This window comes from Thunnus thynnus, chromosome 13, assembly GCF_963924715.1.
Source record: "Thunnus thynnus chromosome 13, fThuThy2.1, whole genome shotgun sequence".
NCBI lineage: Eukaryota > Metazoa > Chordata > Actinopteri > Scombriformes > Scombridae > Thunnus > Thunnus thynnus.
The window spans coordinates 4,755,443-4,775,027 of NC_089529.1; the positions used below are offsets into that span (position 1 = coordinate 4,755,443).

General features: G+C 38.6%; 1 protein-coding gene across 3 annotated transcripts in view; it reads left to right on the plus strand.

The window, feature by feature from the left end:
* The window catches only part of b3gat1b (beta-1,3-glucuronyltransferase 1 (glucuronosyltransferase P) b), a 36,548-nt gene that overhangs the window by 13,680 nt on the left and 3,283 nt on the right, over positions 1-19,585 (plus strand). Inside the window, exons 3-7 of one of the 3 annotated variants that reach the window (XM_067607388.1) lie at positions 11,001-11,252; positions 16,535-16,649; positions 17,939-18,081; positions 18,475-18,980; positions 19,151-19,447. In XM_067607388.1, the coding sequence (XP_067463489.1) occupies positions 17,970-18,081; positions 18,475-18,980; positions 19,151-19,447 (915 nt within the window). In that variant the 5' untranslated portion in view covers positions 11,001-11,252; positions 16,535-16,649; positions 17,939-17,969. Of the gene's footprint in view, positions 1-11,000; positions 11,253-14,604; positions 14,814-16,534; positions 16,650-17,938; positions 18,082-18,474; positions 18,981-19,150; positions 19,448-19,585 lie in introns of those variants that run through there. The other 2 variants (XM_067607387.1, XM_067607389.1) reach the window with 2 other exon arrangements.

Genomic DNA, 19,585 nt, shown 5'->3' on the forward strand with positions numbered 1-19,585 from the left:
AGTAACAATTTAGTTGAACTGTATCCCAACCTCAGAATTGCTCTATGACTCATGGTGACATTGCCTCTCACTATAGCGACTGGAGAGAGAAGTTTCTCACACATAAAGCTCATCAAAATGCATCTGTGGTCAACCATGCTCCAGGAGCATCTGTCAGCTCTTGCTCAGATTTCAACTGAGCATGAGGTAGTGAGTCATTTGGACAAAAATTAACTTTTTAGAGAATTCTCAGCACTCAAGCATAGGAGGGTGAATTCTAGACAGGCCTACCTCACATAGAATCATAAGTAAGTCTTTTAACACATTTTAGCAGAAATAAAGTTTATAATAATAATATTATTAATAAAATAAACTACTTATTTCACTCAATGTGTATAGGCAGCAACCCACTTATTCTTTTTCCACAAATCGTAATTTCTCTCTCCCGCTTGCTCCCCCTCAGTTTCTCAATCTCCTTTTCGCTCTCCAGGCCTGACGTGAGCTATCCATGGTTCTGAAATAGTGCAAAGCGCAATTCATTGTAAACTTCCGGTAGTTTCAGACACTTTTCATTCCCAAGCATAGAAATCTTAAAAGCAGATGATCACTGATGCCAGGAAGACTCCCGAGACAGACACCATTAGCAGCTAGGCACCAAAGTTGTGAGGTCTTACAGAATATGGCTGGTGATTTTCTATATTTTTTTTATTGTCAACAAATCTCATGCAGAGCCAAACCAATAATGAAGTGATCTACCTGATATATCTTATTCTTCTGTGTAGTGCACCTCCGTTGTTGTCCAAAAACTATTAAAAACACATCTGTGAGCCATGTTGTTGCACTGGGTGACATGTTCATTGGCCTTGAAGAGTATGGTCATATTAGCTTGTTTAGAAACATCTCCAAAGCCTAAAAACAGTGATTACATTTTCCGTCTCCAGAGAGTAGCTCATTGTAAGGCAGAGGCCACAGTGCATGTGCAGTTTTTGGAATTTGCTAGAAATGGTAACATTGAAGAGGCATTGGAAATGTTATGATGAAAATAACTCATCTATTATGAGGAATGTGTGCTCTATGCTGTTCTATGTTAATGATTGTACTTTTATTTTATTTTTTATTCATTTTGTTTATTCATTATTTTTTCTTTTCACTTTAAATCTTAACTTGATTATTAGATATTTATTTATATTCAAGTGATACTTTTATTATTGTTTTATATATTGCCATACGTCCAATTTGGGGGAAGGTTAATTTATTAATGTATGTAAATGTATAAAATCAATAAATATATGTTTAAAAAAATCACAAAATTGCATCAGTCATAATCCACATATGATACCATATTATACCCGTACAGGTGGGAGCATCACAAAAGTGCTTTTGTCTCCCTCATTTCTTTGGTATATTGGGAAACATGAGTCACGCATCTCTGAATATTTAATTTCAGATTTTTTTTTTTTTTTTTTGTCCCAGTGTCACCATTTTTTGCCCTGGTATACCTCAATCCAATTATAAAACTCCCACCAGCACCCACATATAGAGTGAATGAGAAAATACAGGGTGCACTTGGGACAGAATTATGACTTTAAGTGGAGTGGTTCCTTCCTCCATCAGTATTAGTGGGCTGGAGCTTCAGATTGTGCAGGAAAGAAACAGAAACAGCAGCAGTGTGAGTTTCTTCTACAAAGTGAGACGTGCTGATGATGATCGGACTATTTAAAACTTACTGCACTACTTTTCTCCCCCTAAGTTTCTGCCTCCTGGGACAAACATTCTCGACAACTGAGAAACTAGTACACAAGTTAATGTGTGTGTGTGTGTAGTTTGTGTGTGTTTTTGTAATCAGGATGGGTGGCGTGCAGGATAAATATGGCTCTACATAATGCAAGTTCTTCTGGCTGTGTGTATTGTGATTAAGTCAAGGCCATGCATTAACTTTGTTCCTGATTGTGGTTGCTGATTGTATATGAGTCTGTGATTGTTTTGAATGTATTTTTACTTGTGTTAGAAGATACAATTGCCACTGTGGGGTTATACAGAACTTTCAATCAATGATATGTGATTGAATGCTAATTTATTCAAATTCAACAAGGGGGTCGAATGCTTGTGACAACATACATTTCGCCTAGTTTCACTCTTCTGATTGCTTTAAAGTCTGTAGTTAAATCAATATTTGATCATACCAGTTGTTTTTGAAGTCAAGGCAAAGTCTCCGTTGTATGCTACCTAATCATACAATATTTAAAAAGACACTTTTGTTGATTTTATATTGCTTACCAGCTGCAATTATAAGCATTTCCACATTTATTTCAAATAGAGACAAGAGGTCTCTTCAAGGCAAAACAAGAAGCTACTCCATTAACTGTGACTACTTGCACAGGATTATTGTTTCTCGCTTTGATCATGAGAATAATTGGATTAAGCTAATTATATGCCCAGCAGATTATTAAACTTGTGCTCAGCAATCATGTACACAGTGAGTTTTGATGGAACTGATTGTCATTCGCCTCTGGCTGCTTAATTGAATTCTATCATAAGAATGCAGCAATTACTACATGGTCATATAAACATCCTAATATAATTATTACTTTGATTATGGTCATATTTAGTGAATTTAATATTGCGATAAGACATTAATTTTGATGAATGTTGATTGCCTCAAGGGAAACAAGGGCCAAGTTATTTACTCCATCAACAAATCCAGAATGCAAAATAGCATGAAAATGGGAATATTAGCTGGGGGAACAGCTTGATCATATTATTCTCAAACTCCAAGTGGATGTGGTAATTAGATCATAGAGTGCCCATAACCAAAACCAGTCAATGAGAATGGGTGCAGACAGTGCTCATGATTATTTTTTTTAATAGTATATTTTCTGTTTATGAACAATGGTTAAAGTTTGAAATAAGTTCTGTAAGTGTGACATAAAATTAAAATAGCTTTAACCTACCCTTTAACAGTGAAGTGGATCTGACAGTGAAAGAGGATTTTACTAAAGGTACCATGTGGAGTTTTTGACCAGTGGTAGCACTATGGAGCAATGTTTTTATGAGTTTTTATTAGTTTGTACCATGCACACATGGTTTCAAGCTATTCAACTGATCGACAGTTGATGCCGTTAACATGAAAAGGCACGTTGTCATGCGCCAACAAAAAAAAGACTACAGGCTAGCAAACATTGCACAATGTAAAACATTCCCAACAAAATGTCTTTGCAGGTGTTTTATGAGGAAAAATACATTCAACACATTTGCTTGAATTCAAGGATACACACAACTTTACTGTGCAGTTTCTGTTTATAAGCTGAGGAGAAGTTACCAAATCAATCAGACAACAATTTAAGTGCACATTTCAATCCAGTTGTTGTATAAATCACTGGAAGATTTTTTTTTTTATTAAGACTGTTTGTCAAGGCCACCACATAAGTATTAAATATGATTAAGTCTCTTCATAAAACATATTTTTATCAGAGAGCCTTTCCTGATTTTACTTTACTTTTTATTTTCTTTGAAATGTCTTTTACTTGTTTTTATTTCTTTTAACAATTCTTGTTTTATCTTGCACTAAATTGTTTTTTATCTGTTTTTTAAAACCTAATGATTTTATGTTTTGTCTGTTTTATTTTGCTGCCTTTGTGAAGCACTTTGTCACAGGGATTTTGAAAAGTGCTCTACAAATAAAGATTATCATTATAATTATTATTATTATAATGGGACGATGACAGAATATGATATATAAAGGTGGTACATTGTCACATTCCTACCAACACAGATAGAATACAAACTGTCATTTTCTCTCTCTCTCCTCTAATTTACGTGTGGGGAGTGACATCCAAAACTGTCCTATTTATGTTGGAATACATCCATACATTACTGCGAGAATGCAAAATGTAAGACAGACTGTAAACCTTTCACCAACCACTTATCTGTTGCCAGTAGTCAAATTTGATTAATTATAGTATTATGCTATTTGTATACAATAATATGAATATCAATAAAAGGGATGACATGTTTTTTTGGCAAATGTACACAAAACATCTGGAGTAACTGAGCTGACATAAATGAAAGCCTGTTGGGCTTTATTGGCAGTATGTTGCTTGATGAGGAGGTTGGCAGTAGGCTAAGCATGATTAGACACAGTACTTTTCAGTTGCTGGTCAAACAAACTTGTGCCAAGAGCTACAGGCCTCATTGAGCTTAAATGTTCTCTTTCCTGGTCTTTTTAATTTGGCCTCACATTTGTGCTTCAATTGAATTAATTTTTGCTGAACAGCAGCTGCCGCAGCTACAAACAGCTATGGGATAGTGCAAAATGCTTAGGTATGGTTTTACATTAAGTTAAAATACTAAGCTATTGTAACAGTAGAAGAGTCATAGAGTACACATTAATGCCCATTATACAGCAAATTCTATCTAAAGTTAGCTAAAATGAGCTAGTATTTGCCACAATAAGCTACTGGTCAGACCAGACCAAGTAAAACTGTAGCAAAACCCCTGTATGTACTGAACTGAGCAACAGTTTATTTTATTGCTCACTCATTCAAATTTTATTTGGAAGAAGAAGAATAAGTTGTTTCTTCCTCTCAAAAACTGCTTAGTCCTGTTTTAGATTATTATTTGAACCTCTATTCCAAAAGCAAAATATTCCTCCAGCACAATCTTTCTCATTCTGACTGTGCTACAGAATACAAAGTGGCCAGTGATGTGTCCATTATATTGGATATGGTTCAGTGGTCATTGTTTTTTAAATAAAGCCAATATATGCACAATAATATCTTCATTGCCAATGCAAACTGTGCTGTAAGTGGGAACATCTTCCCACTTGGAGCTGTGAAATGCATTGTTGGCACTGTGTTATCCAGTACTCATTAACACTTCCACTGAAATGTTAGACTTCACACTGTCTGTACTTGTAAACATCTTAACTGTAAAAAGCTGTAACTGCATACACCCGCATTAATTATTTATTAAATATCGGTATTATTAAATGATTTAACCATCTCACAGTGCCTTTGTTTTTCTGTAAAAACTTACAATTTTTAAAATTCTTAAAAATTCAATTCTCTCTAAGTAGCAACATTTTAAAGCAAAGTTTTACTGTTCGCTACCCACATTCCACCCATAAACTGTGATAGTGTGAATCTGGACACCGAATATCACATTTCTTGATATGAGTTTAGTAATTTCATATTTACATGTCACTGCATGATGACTGCTGATAACAAATTTAAATAGATTAATTCTGGATTATCCTCTTGACAAATGAGACATGCTGGGAATACCAGCTAATCTTGTGTGTGTGTGTGTGGAGGAGAGCGTGGTGGGGCCTGACACAAGTGTATAAAGGTGCATTCATCATCGAAGTCAGGCTGAAACCATTGGTTTTTTCATTGTATGTACCCTATCACTCAATTCAGGCAAATTATATGTTTTTACCTAATCTATAAAAAGGACTCGTGACTCGACTGGACTGTGCCAGATTGGAGCACTGGAGCCCATCTTGGGACTCGACTCAGGGTTCCCATGACCAATTATGCTTAAGGCCTCCAAATGGTTAGCAGCGGCCCTGGGCTGAGATCAGTTTGATGCTGCTGCAACTGATCAGTTAAAGCTTGCTAGATTTCTAAGCATCATGATGTTTGACATCAGTGTCAACCTTTCTGTTGCATCAGTAGCCTTGCCAAAAACTCACTGAATGCATCATCAAATACTCCTTGTTTTGCTTGCTCCCTGTTTAACTTACAACAACTACATCTTCATTCCTTATAGAAATGGAAGGATGTTTAACAGTCTGACAATGCTGCCTCAAAACACAGGAAGGTTTTCAAATATGGACTACTCCTCCTCTCTGAACATTTACTGTTTGATTGACAAGTTAATTCAGTAATTAACTTGCTTGATGCCAGACAAGGATAGCACATCACTTACTGTACTCACAGGACCTAGTACTAATACTTACCATATTAGCAAATCCAAGCTTCTCTCTCAAGGTACATCAGTGGTAATAAATCCAGTTTCTAAACAGCAGCTACTGTGGTCACATGTGACAATAGGATATCGGTAAATGCTGAAACACCTGTAACGAATACTGTCATGCGGCAATATCTGTAAAAAAATTGCTAATGTTAGCTAACATTAGCTGCAAGAATGTGCAATTTCTTTCTCCAGAAGTTGCAAATTCTTACTTTAAAGCTTGAGACTTAAACAGAAGAATATTACGGGCCGTATTTAATTGACTGACAGTGTGACTGGAGTTTGGGAATGTCACAAAATGTAGTTATCCACGCATTACACGGTCATCTTATACTGTAGGTGTGTTGTGGTTGTAGTTTTGGTATTGTTGCCAAATGTAGATCTGAATTCCAAATGTAGCACACATGATCAGATCCCCTCGAATGCCAACTTCCTGTATTATTGAAGCCAGGTTCTGAAAGCAGCATTTTATATGTTGTTTTATATTCTGTGTACACCAATTTGTGTATCTACTAAATACAATACAAGTGAGAGAAATTACACCTGCAAAGATTGAACTGTTCTACTGAAAAGCCACTAATTATCACCACACACTGGAAAATACAGGAGATATGTATCACAGTGTTCTCTTCATATAAACATCAGTATTGCCACAGAGAGCAGAAACTATTAATTCATTCATTTTGAGAATAATGATTTGCATTTTAATGGCACACCTACACTTCTTTCTGTATGTGACACCTTTGAAACTGCATCACCATCTCGTTAATCACCCATCTCGTCAAACACTGAATGGCATTTCTCTGAGCCTTGGCATATAAATAGATGCAGATAGAATATAGATGGAAGTGATTTAATAACAGAAGAGTGAGAGCACAAGGAGAACTATCAGAGGATAATGTTACATTCTTTCAAAGTGGGGTGTGCCATATAAAAATCATCCTACTTTGTTTCTTTTGAGTCCAAATTTCTGGATCAACTCATCATTTCTCCTTATTATCAAATTTCTCTTTTCTTCTGTGTCATGTTAAGACAAGACGTGACAAGTTGTTAAGAAATGATTCCCCGGGCCAACAGCAGGTGTTTTCTGCTGGATACGTGCACACCAGTCAGGGAAGAGGTATTGAGGTGAGAGGCTGTTATTCTTTTACAATGAGTCTGTTTACATGCATATCATTTCAAATAGCACTGCAGATCATAATGCAGCTAATGCTCTCAGTCATGAAAGGCTGTTTATAAGCACTATCTCATTCTGCTACCCAATAACATATACATGAATAAACAGGGGATTTCCAGAGGAAAATGAGACTCACACAGACAATGAAAACTCAAAGAGGTCATCAGATGCATACATATTCAAATACTATCTAAGAAATATTTTAGATGATTTGAATAATTTGATACTGGGATAATAATAATAACACATCATGGTGCTTGTACACAAAGACATAAATGGGAAATTGAGGTTAGGAAGGTTCGCATGAGAGAGTAAACAGGAATAGAGAATAAAGAGGAGAGGTTAAAGTTTAAAGATGAATCCTGTCTCACATTTGGCAGTCTGCTGCCTAACCCTACAAGGCAGAGGCAGAATTTAATTCAATTTCACATAAGCTAACCAACCTGTAGAAAATGTAATAATTTGGCATATTGATGTAGATACTGTTGCTTAGCAGCGGACTTCAGTGTACTGACCAATCAAGGACATTGTGTATAGAGATAGAAAGCAACAATATTGTAAACGTGGCCAATCTATAAAAAAGCCAACTTCATTAGTTTGGTAAAAAAATATTAAAATCTTAAATTTAAAAAAAAAAAGTGTTGAGAGTTATTAATGCTGACATATTTTTACATGTGCTTTTATTGATTTTTTTTTATCACTTAGCGGAAAAGAACAGCTCTAAAACAACAGAGACACATGGCACAATGGCAAACATTAGCACATTAACGTTAGCAAACCGTTGCCTGGCTCTTTAGCTTGCTAACAGTTCAATATTCACCAGCTAGTTGCTAACTTGCTGATCAGCTGTTTGTTCTGAGCAGGTATACAGTGGGTTGAACTGTGCTGTGTAAGATTAAAAAGTTGAGTAGAACTGCAGAGTTGGGTAATAATTCTCAGGTTAAACACTTCAGCAACGTCTTCTGTATGTACGTTATACATACAGAAGTCATTTCATTCACTGTTAATATAAAGAAAAATTATTAGTGGCAGAACAATTCACCATAAAACAATACATTATTATCCTTGATGTGTTTGGAATTGCTGAAACTAAAACTGAAGGAAAAGTTTGACTTTTTGGGAAATATGCTCATTCGCTCTTTTGGTGAGAGTTAGATGAGAAGATTGACATCTCTATACCGTAAATATCAAGCTACAGGTAGCAGCCGGTTAGCTTAGCACAAATTGGAAACCGGAGCAAAGAGCTAGCCCGGCTCCGTCCAAAAGAAACAAAATCCACCTCTCAGTACATCTAAAGCTTAGTTATTAATGTTATGCTGATTTTATTACCATACAGATAGTTCCCCTGTTTCCAGCTAAGGTAACGGGCTGCTGATGGTAGCTTCAAATTGACCGTACAGACATGACAGTGATACCATCTAACTCTGAAATTGAATAAGCATATTTCCCAAAACGTCTTACTTTTTTGATAGTGACACATAGAGACAAATCCTGGATCATCCTCAAAGAAAGATAGCAAGTTAATAATGATACAACTCTGAGGACATGACATCAGTCATGGTGATTAACTTAAATGTGGATATTTCTGGCCTCACAGCTGGAAACTCTATATTGAAATAAAACTTGTTTGGAAACACAAGGAGAGCATGGAGTTAGGCACTAATTCAGCATCAATGGATCAACTGTATGAAGTGTCACCTGACCATCGTTGGTTCAAGTGCAGACGTCTGCGTCTGTAGATAATAGATTTCGCTCCAAAATAATTGGAATAGTATGATTTAAATTCCCTTTATGGCGGGTTTTCCCTTCAGGATCATTTCCTCCTAAAATATCTTCAAACTCCACTTTTTAGACACTCGCACAATAACTGTTGGAAAACTGTTAATGTTTAAAATAGATCTTTCTAATGACAGACATTTTAACTTGTCAAACACAGGTGTAACTAATAATATTGATGATGGCTAAATTACTTTCAGGTTCAGTAATAGTATTAGTTTATTTTATATTGAGGGAATATGGGCAGAACTGGAAGAACAGGAAAACCTCTGATTCAGGAGAGTTCACATCAAGATGGTACCCACTAGGGATGTGCCCGAATACAAATCTGTTATTCGGCAAAGCACAAATAGTGGGTTTTTTTTAATGAATATTTATTTCATACAAATATATTAAAAATTATTTGTTTTCAGGAAGAAAAAAAAAAACACGTCAAATACCAGAGTGCAGATCGGTTGCATTGTTATTACCTCTATCAGCAGGTCTCAACGGGGGGTGTCACATCCACCTGCTACATGACACACATTTCCTTATTTGGACATCTCTCCTGGAGTTGAGGGTGTCAGCCAGAGATAAAGCTGAGCTACTCACACACACAAAGTGCTCCCAAGTGATTTTCCATAACCTGTTGTTCCCCTTCTCCTTTCCACAAAGTTAGGTTGTAATAAATAGGCAATAAATGAAAAGTGCAAAGCCATAACTGCCTTTGAAGTTCTTCCCTACACGTTACATGCTGTGCTGTCTCTGTGTTATGGGTATATAAATAGGTAGAGGTCTGTCTGCAATGAGGCGATGAGTAAAGTTTTAGCTCAGTAGTCAGCACAGTCATCTATGATCTGGGAGACTCCAGTCAGAGACCCGGTGTGGGGACCTCCTTCGTAAGGTAGTTTATTCATGAATGCTTATTGTAACACTTTAATTTTCTAAAATTAAAAGTGTAATAAAAACAAAAACAGGATTTTTAAGCCTCTTTCCACTTTTATTCAAATACAAATACAAATACAAATGCAAATAATTTTGCTGCCTCAACAAATACAGATACAGATACAAATACAAATACTGGGCTCTCTGCACATCTCTAGTACCCACAGAATGTTATGTCACTACAGATAAATGTCATAAATTTTCTTCTCTGGTTGTGTCACATTTCTGTAGCGGTTCATTGAATTAGCTGAAATTATTCTATTAGTGCTAATATTGGTTAGATCAAACTGCCAACAATGATGTTGCCCAGTTTGTTGACACTACGATAGTTGATTTCCCAAAGCAGATGACTGTAAGAAATTTCCCTTATCTCTGACTCTGAATAATAAGTCGGAGGCTTGCATGAATGGTTTTACTCAGCTGCAAGTAATTACAGTCTGAACGATATGATGTGATCACAGCATTACACCTGTGGCTTTCCTGCAATGACAAGTCATGTCTGCCATGAGAAGCATCTGTTTGCTTCCCCCTGAATTATTTTTACATTGGTGGACAATACAGTAGGCAGTAGGTGTGATTTCCACTGATCTAATCTTCCACAAGTTTGAACGGTCATAGTCACTCATCTAAACCACAAGCTACAAGCAGCACTGCACTTTGTCACATACCACAAGATTACCATCCTTTCCTCCTTAATTGCTTATATGAGCTGTACTGCCTTTCACACTGCTGCCTCTTCTCCATCTGTGGAGTCCTCCAGATTAGAGGCATATTTTTATCCTATCCCACTATTAGAGTTTTCAAGCTCAGGAGTCCATTCAGCATGCACTCCTCTCATAATGCCTGTCAGGAAATGAAAGCAAAATGAATAGAAATGCCCTTACTGTCTGACTAGTGGACCATGTGACTATAGCTGTTCATGCCTCAGATAAACAACCCCCACATTATGCATGGCTCTCTCAATTTTTCAAATCCCGCTTCATCCCCAAGCAAGAATTCCATTTGTGGGGCTGTGACATTTTTTATGTGATTTATTCTATTGTCCTGAGTCCTCGGGCCATGGCTGCCCCTCCACCCCGTCCCCTGGCCATCAGCTTTGACAATCCCAGCCTTTGTTTTTGCAATGAGAAGCAGCATTCTTCCAGAGGGATGACCTCCTCTGTCTCCACAGGGGCTGGCACTGAGGACGCGACCCTACCCGAGGATTGGATAGCACCCACCGGATGCTGTGAACGAAATCCGCTAGTTGTCACCCCAACTCTGCTGCTTGTGTGTGTGCCAAACACGCTCTCCTTCGCCAGTAAGAAAACTTTATGGATCCCTCTGTTCATCACAGCTGACACATCGAGGCCCGGCACAATTATCAGCACCTTGATCATTAATACAGCACAACAGGATTAAATGAAAGTGGATCATCATCTCTGTAAGTATACAGCTCTTACACTTTATTATTTGTATTGTTTTTATTTAATCAACATTGTATTGTAGTTGAATTGAGAGTTAATGCTCAGTTATATGATTGTTAAACAACTGTCTGACAGGGGAAATAAATAACTTTCCCTCTGTTATGACAATACAGCAAAATACAAAACTTCAGCAGCACCTGAAGGAGAGAAGCTGAAATTAAATGTATTATTGAAGTAAAAAAACTATTTTGGAGAGACTAATCCCTAAAATCCCAGAGCATCTGAATATTAGAATTTCAAACTAGCTGTACATTAAGGCACCACGCTCACTTTTCACACTTCTAACTAGATGAAAGGGACAGTGCAAACATAACATAAAAACATCAGATTACCAGCAGCTGTCTATCATATACAGACACAGGCACAGGTCACAATTAGGATTTAAGGGATTGATAACATTTGGCTGGATTCAGATGGCAGTAATGAGGATTTGTTGAAAGAATATCACAACATACGGTTCCCCTAAATTCCTGATAAGCTCCCTCTACAGTGGATTTATTTGCAACCAAAGTGATATTTCTAACACTGACAATACCATTAAATGTACTGCAAAGGGAGCATAACAATGCAATTTGTTTTTGTTTGTGACTCTGTCCACCACCTGCCTGGAGGGACTGGAGGATGTGCATGGAACTGCTTTGCTGTAATGAGGATTGCATTGTCAAAGCCAGATCTGTATGTTGGAGGTTGAACACACATAAGAAATGCAAAGGTGTGGTTATTAGTGTTGTAGGTCAGCATCATTGACACTGTTTAGATGAATCCCGTATGATAGGCTTATTTGTCTTTCGTTACCCTTTAAATCAAGGATCTTTCATCAGTCTGCCTACAGATTGTATCTGCCTCATAGCCCCCAGCAGCCCCTGCCATTTGCCTGTCATTAGCTCAGACAACATTAGTATGGATTTCCCAACTGAGACAGGATTTAAAAGACACGTCTCTTAAGAGGTCCGATATCAAGACAGGCCTATTTATAGTCCACATGAGCTGTGCCATACATTTTAAACACATGGTAAGAAGCTTTCGATCTTTTTTAAGTGCTGAGAGAGGCTGGAAACATCTTCCACTCCTGGCTCTTTGAGCCGGCCAAGGTCCATCATTAGTGAGCACTGGGTTGGAATCATTAGGTTTGTGATGTAGACCAGAGTCTAGCTGTAAAGTCTCACTGCCAGGTCCATATGTGTACCTGCACTGATTAGTTATGGTGATCATTTCTTACGCTTGATGCCATCGCACACTTTGTACCAAAGAAAGCACTTTTGGAGAGCACAATCAGAGCCTTTTACGCAAGCAGATACAAGTTTGCTGTGTAGTCAAAGTCAAATATTTGAAGCCAAGTAAATGTGTATACGTTAGTTTTGTGTCATTTAAGGGAATTATCTTACCCTGTGGGTGTAAAGATTGTTGATTGGTGTTTTGACAGGCAACCCTTAAATTGGCTTCATGGTTCAGTGCTTGCACACAGTGAAATTGCCATGTTTACGGCTGAGTTAGCACAGCTGAAGAAAACAATGCTGTATTATTCAGATGGATCAAAATTAATTCATTCATGAACTTATCAAGTATAAGATACATAATAAAACAGGATAAAACTGGGAAAAATCATTATTTTGTTTATCTATCTACCATTCATTATGGCTCCAACTTTAGAAGCAAAAATCAATCTTAGCATTACAATCTTAGCATTAGTATGCTCACTCATCTACCCCCTGCAGAGGTCATTAACATATGGGCAGACCCTGTGTGTTAATGATGTGTATGGCCACAGGCATCTGTGAAATTTCATGTTGCATTGTACAAGTGAAGTAAAAAAAAAAATCAATTGGCAAACCGCCATTAAGTTCAACACCTTGTCAGCTATTTTGGCCACAAATAATGTTTCTGAGGGTTGCAGCCCAGAATGTTAAAACATTTTTTTCTCAGCTGATGAGATTTTAATCAAAAATTCCTACACAAATGGTTGGCTCAGGGAAGTTGTGACCTTGGCTCAGCAACACTGAGATGCTCCCTTAAAAATATTCTTCTTTATTACATTCAGAAAGAGTAAAATGTTGTATTGAGGAAACTTAACTTGAGTTATTTCCACATGTGACAGTGTGACCCCAGTGGTACCCCATTGCATTATTCTTGTTGTTGACATATAGTACATCAGGGCTGGCTCATGCTGTAATCATCATACTTACTGTATTTAGCTTTAAACATCAACTATATCAGTTATTGTTGCCACTCTGAGCAGGTATAAGCTTGGTAGAATTTCATGTTCTTCTACCAGTGCAACTTGTACTCATTTTCTCTGTATTGCCTGCAGCAGCTCACCTGCAGCAGATAATGGTGTGTTGAATAAGCAGTAAATCATGAGGCCTGATTCACAGTGGTATTATAGAGGTCCTGCATCAGTTTGATTATTAGTCTTATAAAACACAGGTAGCACATATTGGATGAGGAAACAATGCAGATGTTTTACTTTAATCAGGGGTATGTTTTTAATATAAATCACAAATTTAAATCAAATATTATGCAGTCACAGGTGCAATATTTTATAACAGCAATAGGACTCAGCCAGCTGAAGATCCATCTCTGTCATACAATACAAAATGGGACTGGGAAACAACACCCAGATCTTAAATTTGTAAAGTCTGCACTGCTTCCTTTTTGCTCTGATGTATGGTCAAAATTTAAAACAAGAAATTCCTTAGATTGTTTAAAGCAAGCATGGTTTGGAGGGAATCCTGTATTTAAAGGACCAGTGTGTAGGATTTAGTAGTATCTAGCGGTAAGGTTGCAGATTGCAACCAACTGAGTACCCTTTCCCTTCCAAGCGTGAACAAGAACCTACAGTGGCCGCGAAAAACACGGAAGGCCCTCTCTAGAGTCAGTTTTTGGTTTGTCCATTCCATTCTGGGCTACTGTAGTAACATGGTGGTGCAACATGGCAGCCTCCATGGAAGAGGACCATGACTGTATATGAAGATGGATGTCATGACAGCGCCCCAAAAGTGAAGCCACAACATCTCGATCGCCCCCTGGTGGCTGGCTGTAGTATAGGTCATAAGTCCCGCCCACTCCATGTTAGTGGATGGGACATGAGCCAAACTAAAAAATCAAAGTACACGTCAAATAAATTTTCTCAAAGATGGTTTCTGTCATTTAGGGTAGTTCATATCATGCTGATGTTTGCTCAAGTGCTCATGTTTCTTGTAAGTTTGTTTTTAATTAGTTATTTGACGATATAGAAAGGGGATCTGACGTCATGATTGACAGCGGTGACAGCCGCTCTCAAACCTCCGTCAGGCAGTGGGACGGCTGAGGGGGCGTGTTCCGCAGGCCGTCATCCCGCCGCCCGACTCTACTGCGCATACGCTGGCTCCAAATGACGTCACACATGCAAGATGGCAGCTCCCGGAAAGGCTTAACTTTTGCATAGCGGTAGGAAGTGGCGACGCGTCGTCCATATATATATATATATAGTCTATGAAGAAGACCCGCTCCCTATGTCAATATGAAGGGCTCGTTCTAAGGTAACGAAAACACAATGATTCTTATTTTCAGGTGATTATACATTAATGAAAACATTATTAAAACTTACTTAATGGAATATTATATTCCACGTCTGCCAGTAGATCACCCTTAATTCTACACACTGGACTTTTAAGTCTTTTAACATTTATCAATTAGCTTTGTGCCGATTGTATTCTTTAAACGTGGACTCACAAAGAATGGATTGCGGTGCATTTCACCTTTTGCGGGTGATTTGTGAATTACACGCTATTTTTTGCAAATCAACAATGCTTTTATGGATTTGTTCCAAAGATTTGTCTATGGAAAGTGTAATTATCAACATCAGTGAACACCATGCCTTTGTAATGTAAACCAGCAGACCATTTCTTTGCAATTATTTTATCATTAATGTAACACAAACACAGTTTTGGGCTCAGGTGACTGGATGAACAGAAAGTTATTGCTACCTACCAGATATTCAGACAGTTGCTGGTGCATGCAGAACAGGATGTAGCCCACAGTGAAAATCTGTGATCCAGTTTGCACGCTGACTGTGATCATGCACCTTCAGGACAGGAAGCTGACTGAGTTTGACTGACAGGGATAATTGTGTGTTCTGTCAGGGAGACAGCCTTGTCAGTGGTTTTATTTTCATCACTAATTACCTCCACCAAGAAGGTTTTGTTTTTTATTTTGGTCTGTTTTTTTGTTGTTGTTGTTGTCTAATAGGATACCTATGTAGCAGATTGATGCTGCTTCTTTGCAGATGAAATTTGATGGAAAGAAAACGCCAATTAGTTTTTGATGCGGAAGGAAGCTTACATTTCTGCTCATAACTCTTGAACTGTCAAGTGTAGACACATCTTGTTTGCCCTGGATTCCTTGATCCAACACTATCTATCCATAAAAGCCATGTACAGTTCATGAAACTTATCCACCCTCAAATGGGGATGCAAAATAGTGAGAATGTGGAGAGCAAGTCATGGCTTTTCAGCATGATGTGCCTAGATAATTAGCCTGTCTATATCAATGACATGCTGTTCAAACATGACCCTATTAAACCTATCCTGATGTGGTAATTAGCTAGCACAACCCTTGATCTCAGACTGGGGTTGATCCTTTTTAATCAAGGATTAATTATGTCTAAAGACTTGTGATTAACCAGCTGAGGATCCGTCTCATGAAGAGAGGGAAACAAAAGTGGCTGCATGTTTGGGGCCTGTTTTGTTGTGAGATATACTGTAAGTGAGTGCAGGAAACAGCTGACCAAAAGGATAATAAGTGAGCTAAACATAAACATGTGCACTGTGTGATGCAGTAGGTCTGTTATCAGCATTTCTTTGAAGAGAATGTTGTGACCTTCATCCACACAAAAGCTTGTTTGGCCAACACATTTCAGCTAAACCAGGTAAAAACTGCCTGAATGCTATTCTGCCTGAGCCATACCACAACAACAAAGATGACCTTTGACAATGAATTATACCAAAAGCACACAAATAATGTGATGAAACTGTTGTTTATGCTTCCATGTTGGATGTAAAATATTTGCCCCACATATCCTGTAAGTCTTGAGGGACCCAATCATAGAATTATCCACGTTTGGACTTTAGAGTATTCCAGGTAACCTCAAGTCAAAACTGATTGACAGAAAACTTTGTTACATATCTACATTTCTATCCTGAGATACACAAAAGGGTATCAAATAAACAGTAGTACTACATGCTGTGTTTTCTCTTTGCAGGGATAATCGACTGAATTGAACCACTGATACACACAGTCTCCCTCTTCAGGCCTCTTTATACAGAGCCCACAGTAACTGTCCTTGGAACGACCATGTGTGTTAGTTATAAACATAGGTAAGATACATGGAAGTGAACTGTATTTACAGTTTATAGCGTGTTTATACAAAACTCTTTACAATTTGCCTCTCATTCATCCATTCACACACACACTGATGGCAGCAAGTTACATGCAAGGCACTGGCTTAATCAGCAGGAGCAATTTGGGGTTCAGTGTCTTGCTGAAGGGTACATTGTCATGTGGACACGAAGATGGAACTACCAACCCTCTAACACATTCTTTGTCAACTGTTTACAGGCAGAAGAGGGCCTGACCCTTTCAGGCACACTGCAGCCCTCTTCAAATCATTAGCTCAAATGTTCTCTGTACACCAGTCCGCTTTCAAATGAGACAAAAAGAAAGCTCGGAGCATTTTCTGACCTATTTTCTGTTGTGCAGCAGCTCCAGCAGGCTGACACTGCTTCTGAACAAAATGCCTCCTTACTTGTAGTGTCTGCCTTGCAGCTACAGTATGGCGATGTTCAATAGAGGGCCACCATCTTTGGACTTCAAAATGCAATTCACAGAGCAATGAAGTGACAGGCCATTGGATTTGGAAACTCAGTGAACCAGCTTATCCATTCACAGGCTGAAGACAGTGTGCTAAATATAACTCTGAAAGCAGCAAATGTCTCCTTTAAAAATGATAAGTCCTAATGGAGTCTTGTGAAAGACACTTTGAATTTCTCCACCTTATACAACAGCAACAACCTAAAGAATTCTAATTATATAGCACTCTCATTAAATTACAAAGGTCAGTTACTGTAATATATAATTTTTTATTTATTGAATAAAATAATAAAATGCCTCAAAATTTAATTTATTTAATTTAATGCAGAAAAAAATAATACAATGTGCAAAATTAAAGGAAAATAAACTAATATTATTTGATATGATACATATACACTCACCGGCCACTTCATTAGGTGCACCTGTCAAATCTAATGCAATCTAATACAACAGCTCTGCCATAAATGTATTATTGAGGTGGTAGTGGGTGGTGGTGTACTGGCATGCATTATATCGAAAAGTGTTCCTACTATTTTGCTCCCCTCATGTATGTTAATAGAGTGGACAAAATATTAAGAACACCACTACACCACCATCCCCTCATGTAGAATTTATGGCAGAGCTGTATTATTGGATTGCATTAGATTGCACCTAATGAAGTGGCTGGTGAGTATATGCATACACAACAACATTTAAAACGAGATAGTGAGATATTAAAATGGTCATTGGAAAAGCTAATTTCACAGCCCTCTGCTTCTTATGATTGTGCGTCCTATCCTCTATATATGTCTTGCAGGTAGAGACATGACTCAGGTCTGACCCTGGAGATGCCGAAGAGACGAGACATCGTCGCCATTGTGTTGATTGTGTTGCCTTGGACACTGCTCATCACTGTTTGGCACCAAAGCACCATCACTCCACTGCTTGCTACACGAAAGGGTAAAAAGTACTTAACAGTCTGTTGATGGTTTGTGATAGTGGACATTTTTGCCTTTAATATTCATCACAGCAGTGTACCAGAAAGGTGTTTGTGAGACTTACAGCATGCATGTGAGTGAGTATGTTCTAATCTCAGAGTAAAGGTCACATGTTGATAAAATGCCATGAAGCCAGAGTGTAATGCACAGAAGATTATGTCTGCTAACTTACAAGATAACAGTTAAGCATCAACCTCTCTACAGATTAAATCCAGTCCATATTGTTTCATTAAGGAGAACAAGCTAGCAAGCTGGATTTGAATATACAGCAGCTTAATGTAGTAGAATGAAGGTTCCATCCATATTTGAATGTAGGACACAGAGGCTCATTGTGATTATTTCCCCTCCTGCCTAGATGACAGACGTGATGGTCGCTCCAGGAACACTTTCGCTTTCAAGGAGTCCTGCTCACTGCAGAACCGGGACATCGTGGAGGTGGTGCGCACAGAGTATGTCTACAGCCGGCCTCCACCCTGGTCCGACATCCTGTCCACCATCCACGTCATCACTCCCACCTACAGCCGGCCAGTGCAGAAGGCAGAGCTGACACGTCTGGCGAACACTTTGCTCCATGTGCCCAACCTGCACTGGATCCTGGTGGAGGACTCCCAGAGGAGGACCCCTCTGGTCAGCCATCTCCTCCAGGAGACAGGACTCAACTACACCCACCTCAATGTGGAGACGCCCAGGAACTACAAGATACGCGGGGACACAAGGGACCCCCGTATACCACGGGGCACCATACAGAGGAACCTGGCCCTGCGGTGGCTGCGGGAGACCTTCAGTGTAAACAACAGCCAGCCGGGGATTGTCTACTTTGCAGATGATGACAACACGTACAGTCTGGAGCTGTTTGAGGAGGTGAGGAAATATATTTCAAAGCAAAAACATAAATGATGCAATGTCTCCTCCTCCTAAACCTTTCACACTCTTCCTACTTGTGTTGTGTGTTTTTAGCTACATTTTGGGATTTATGGAATTCAAAATGACTCTCATGAGTGAGTGTGTCTGTCTCTGTTTCCAACTACCAGATGCGATCCACCAAAAAGGTATCAGTGTGGCCTGTGGCCTTTGTGGGCGGCCTTCGGTACGAGTCCCCTAAAGTAAACACCTTGGGCAAGGTGTACGGCTGGAAAACGGTATTCGACCCACATCGGCCTTTTGCTATCGACATGGCTGGCTTTGCAGTGAACCTGCGCCTCATTCTGTCTAAACCTCAGGCTTATTTCAAGTTACGTGGGGTGAAAGGAGGTTATCAGGAGAGCAGTTTATTAAAGGAGCTTGTCACCCTGAGCGACCTGGAGCCTAAAGCTGCTAACTGCACTAAGGTGAGAAAATGTTTGAAATGCTGTGCAACCCCTGTGAATTGGCAATAAAACAAGCTGCATCTGTAAATTCTGCTGGTGTAAGAGCATGTATCTTGAGATCCTTGGCTGTCATAACAGTTTGTTCTTAAAGTCAGTAAA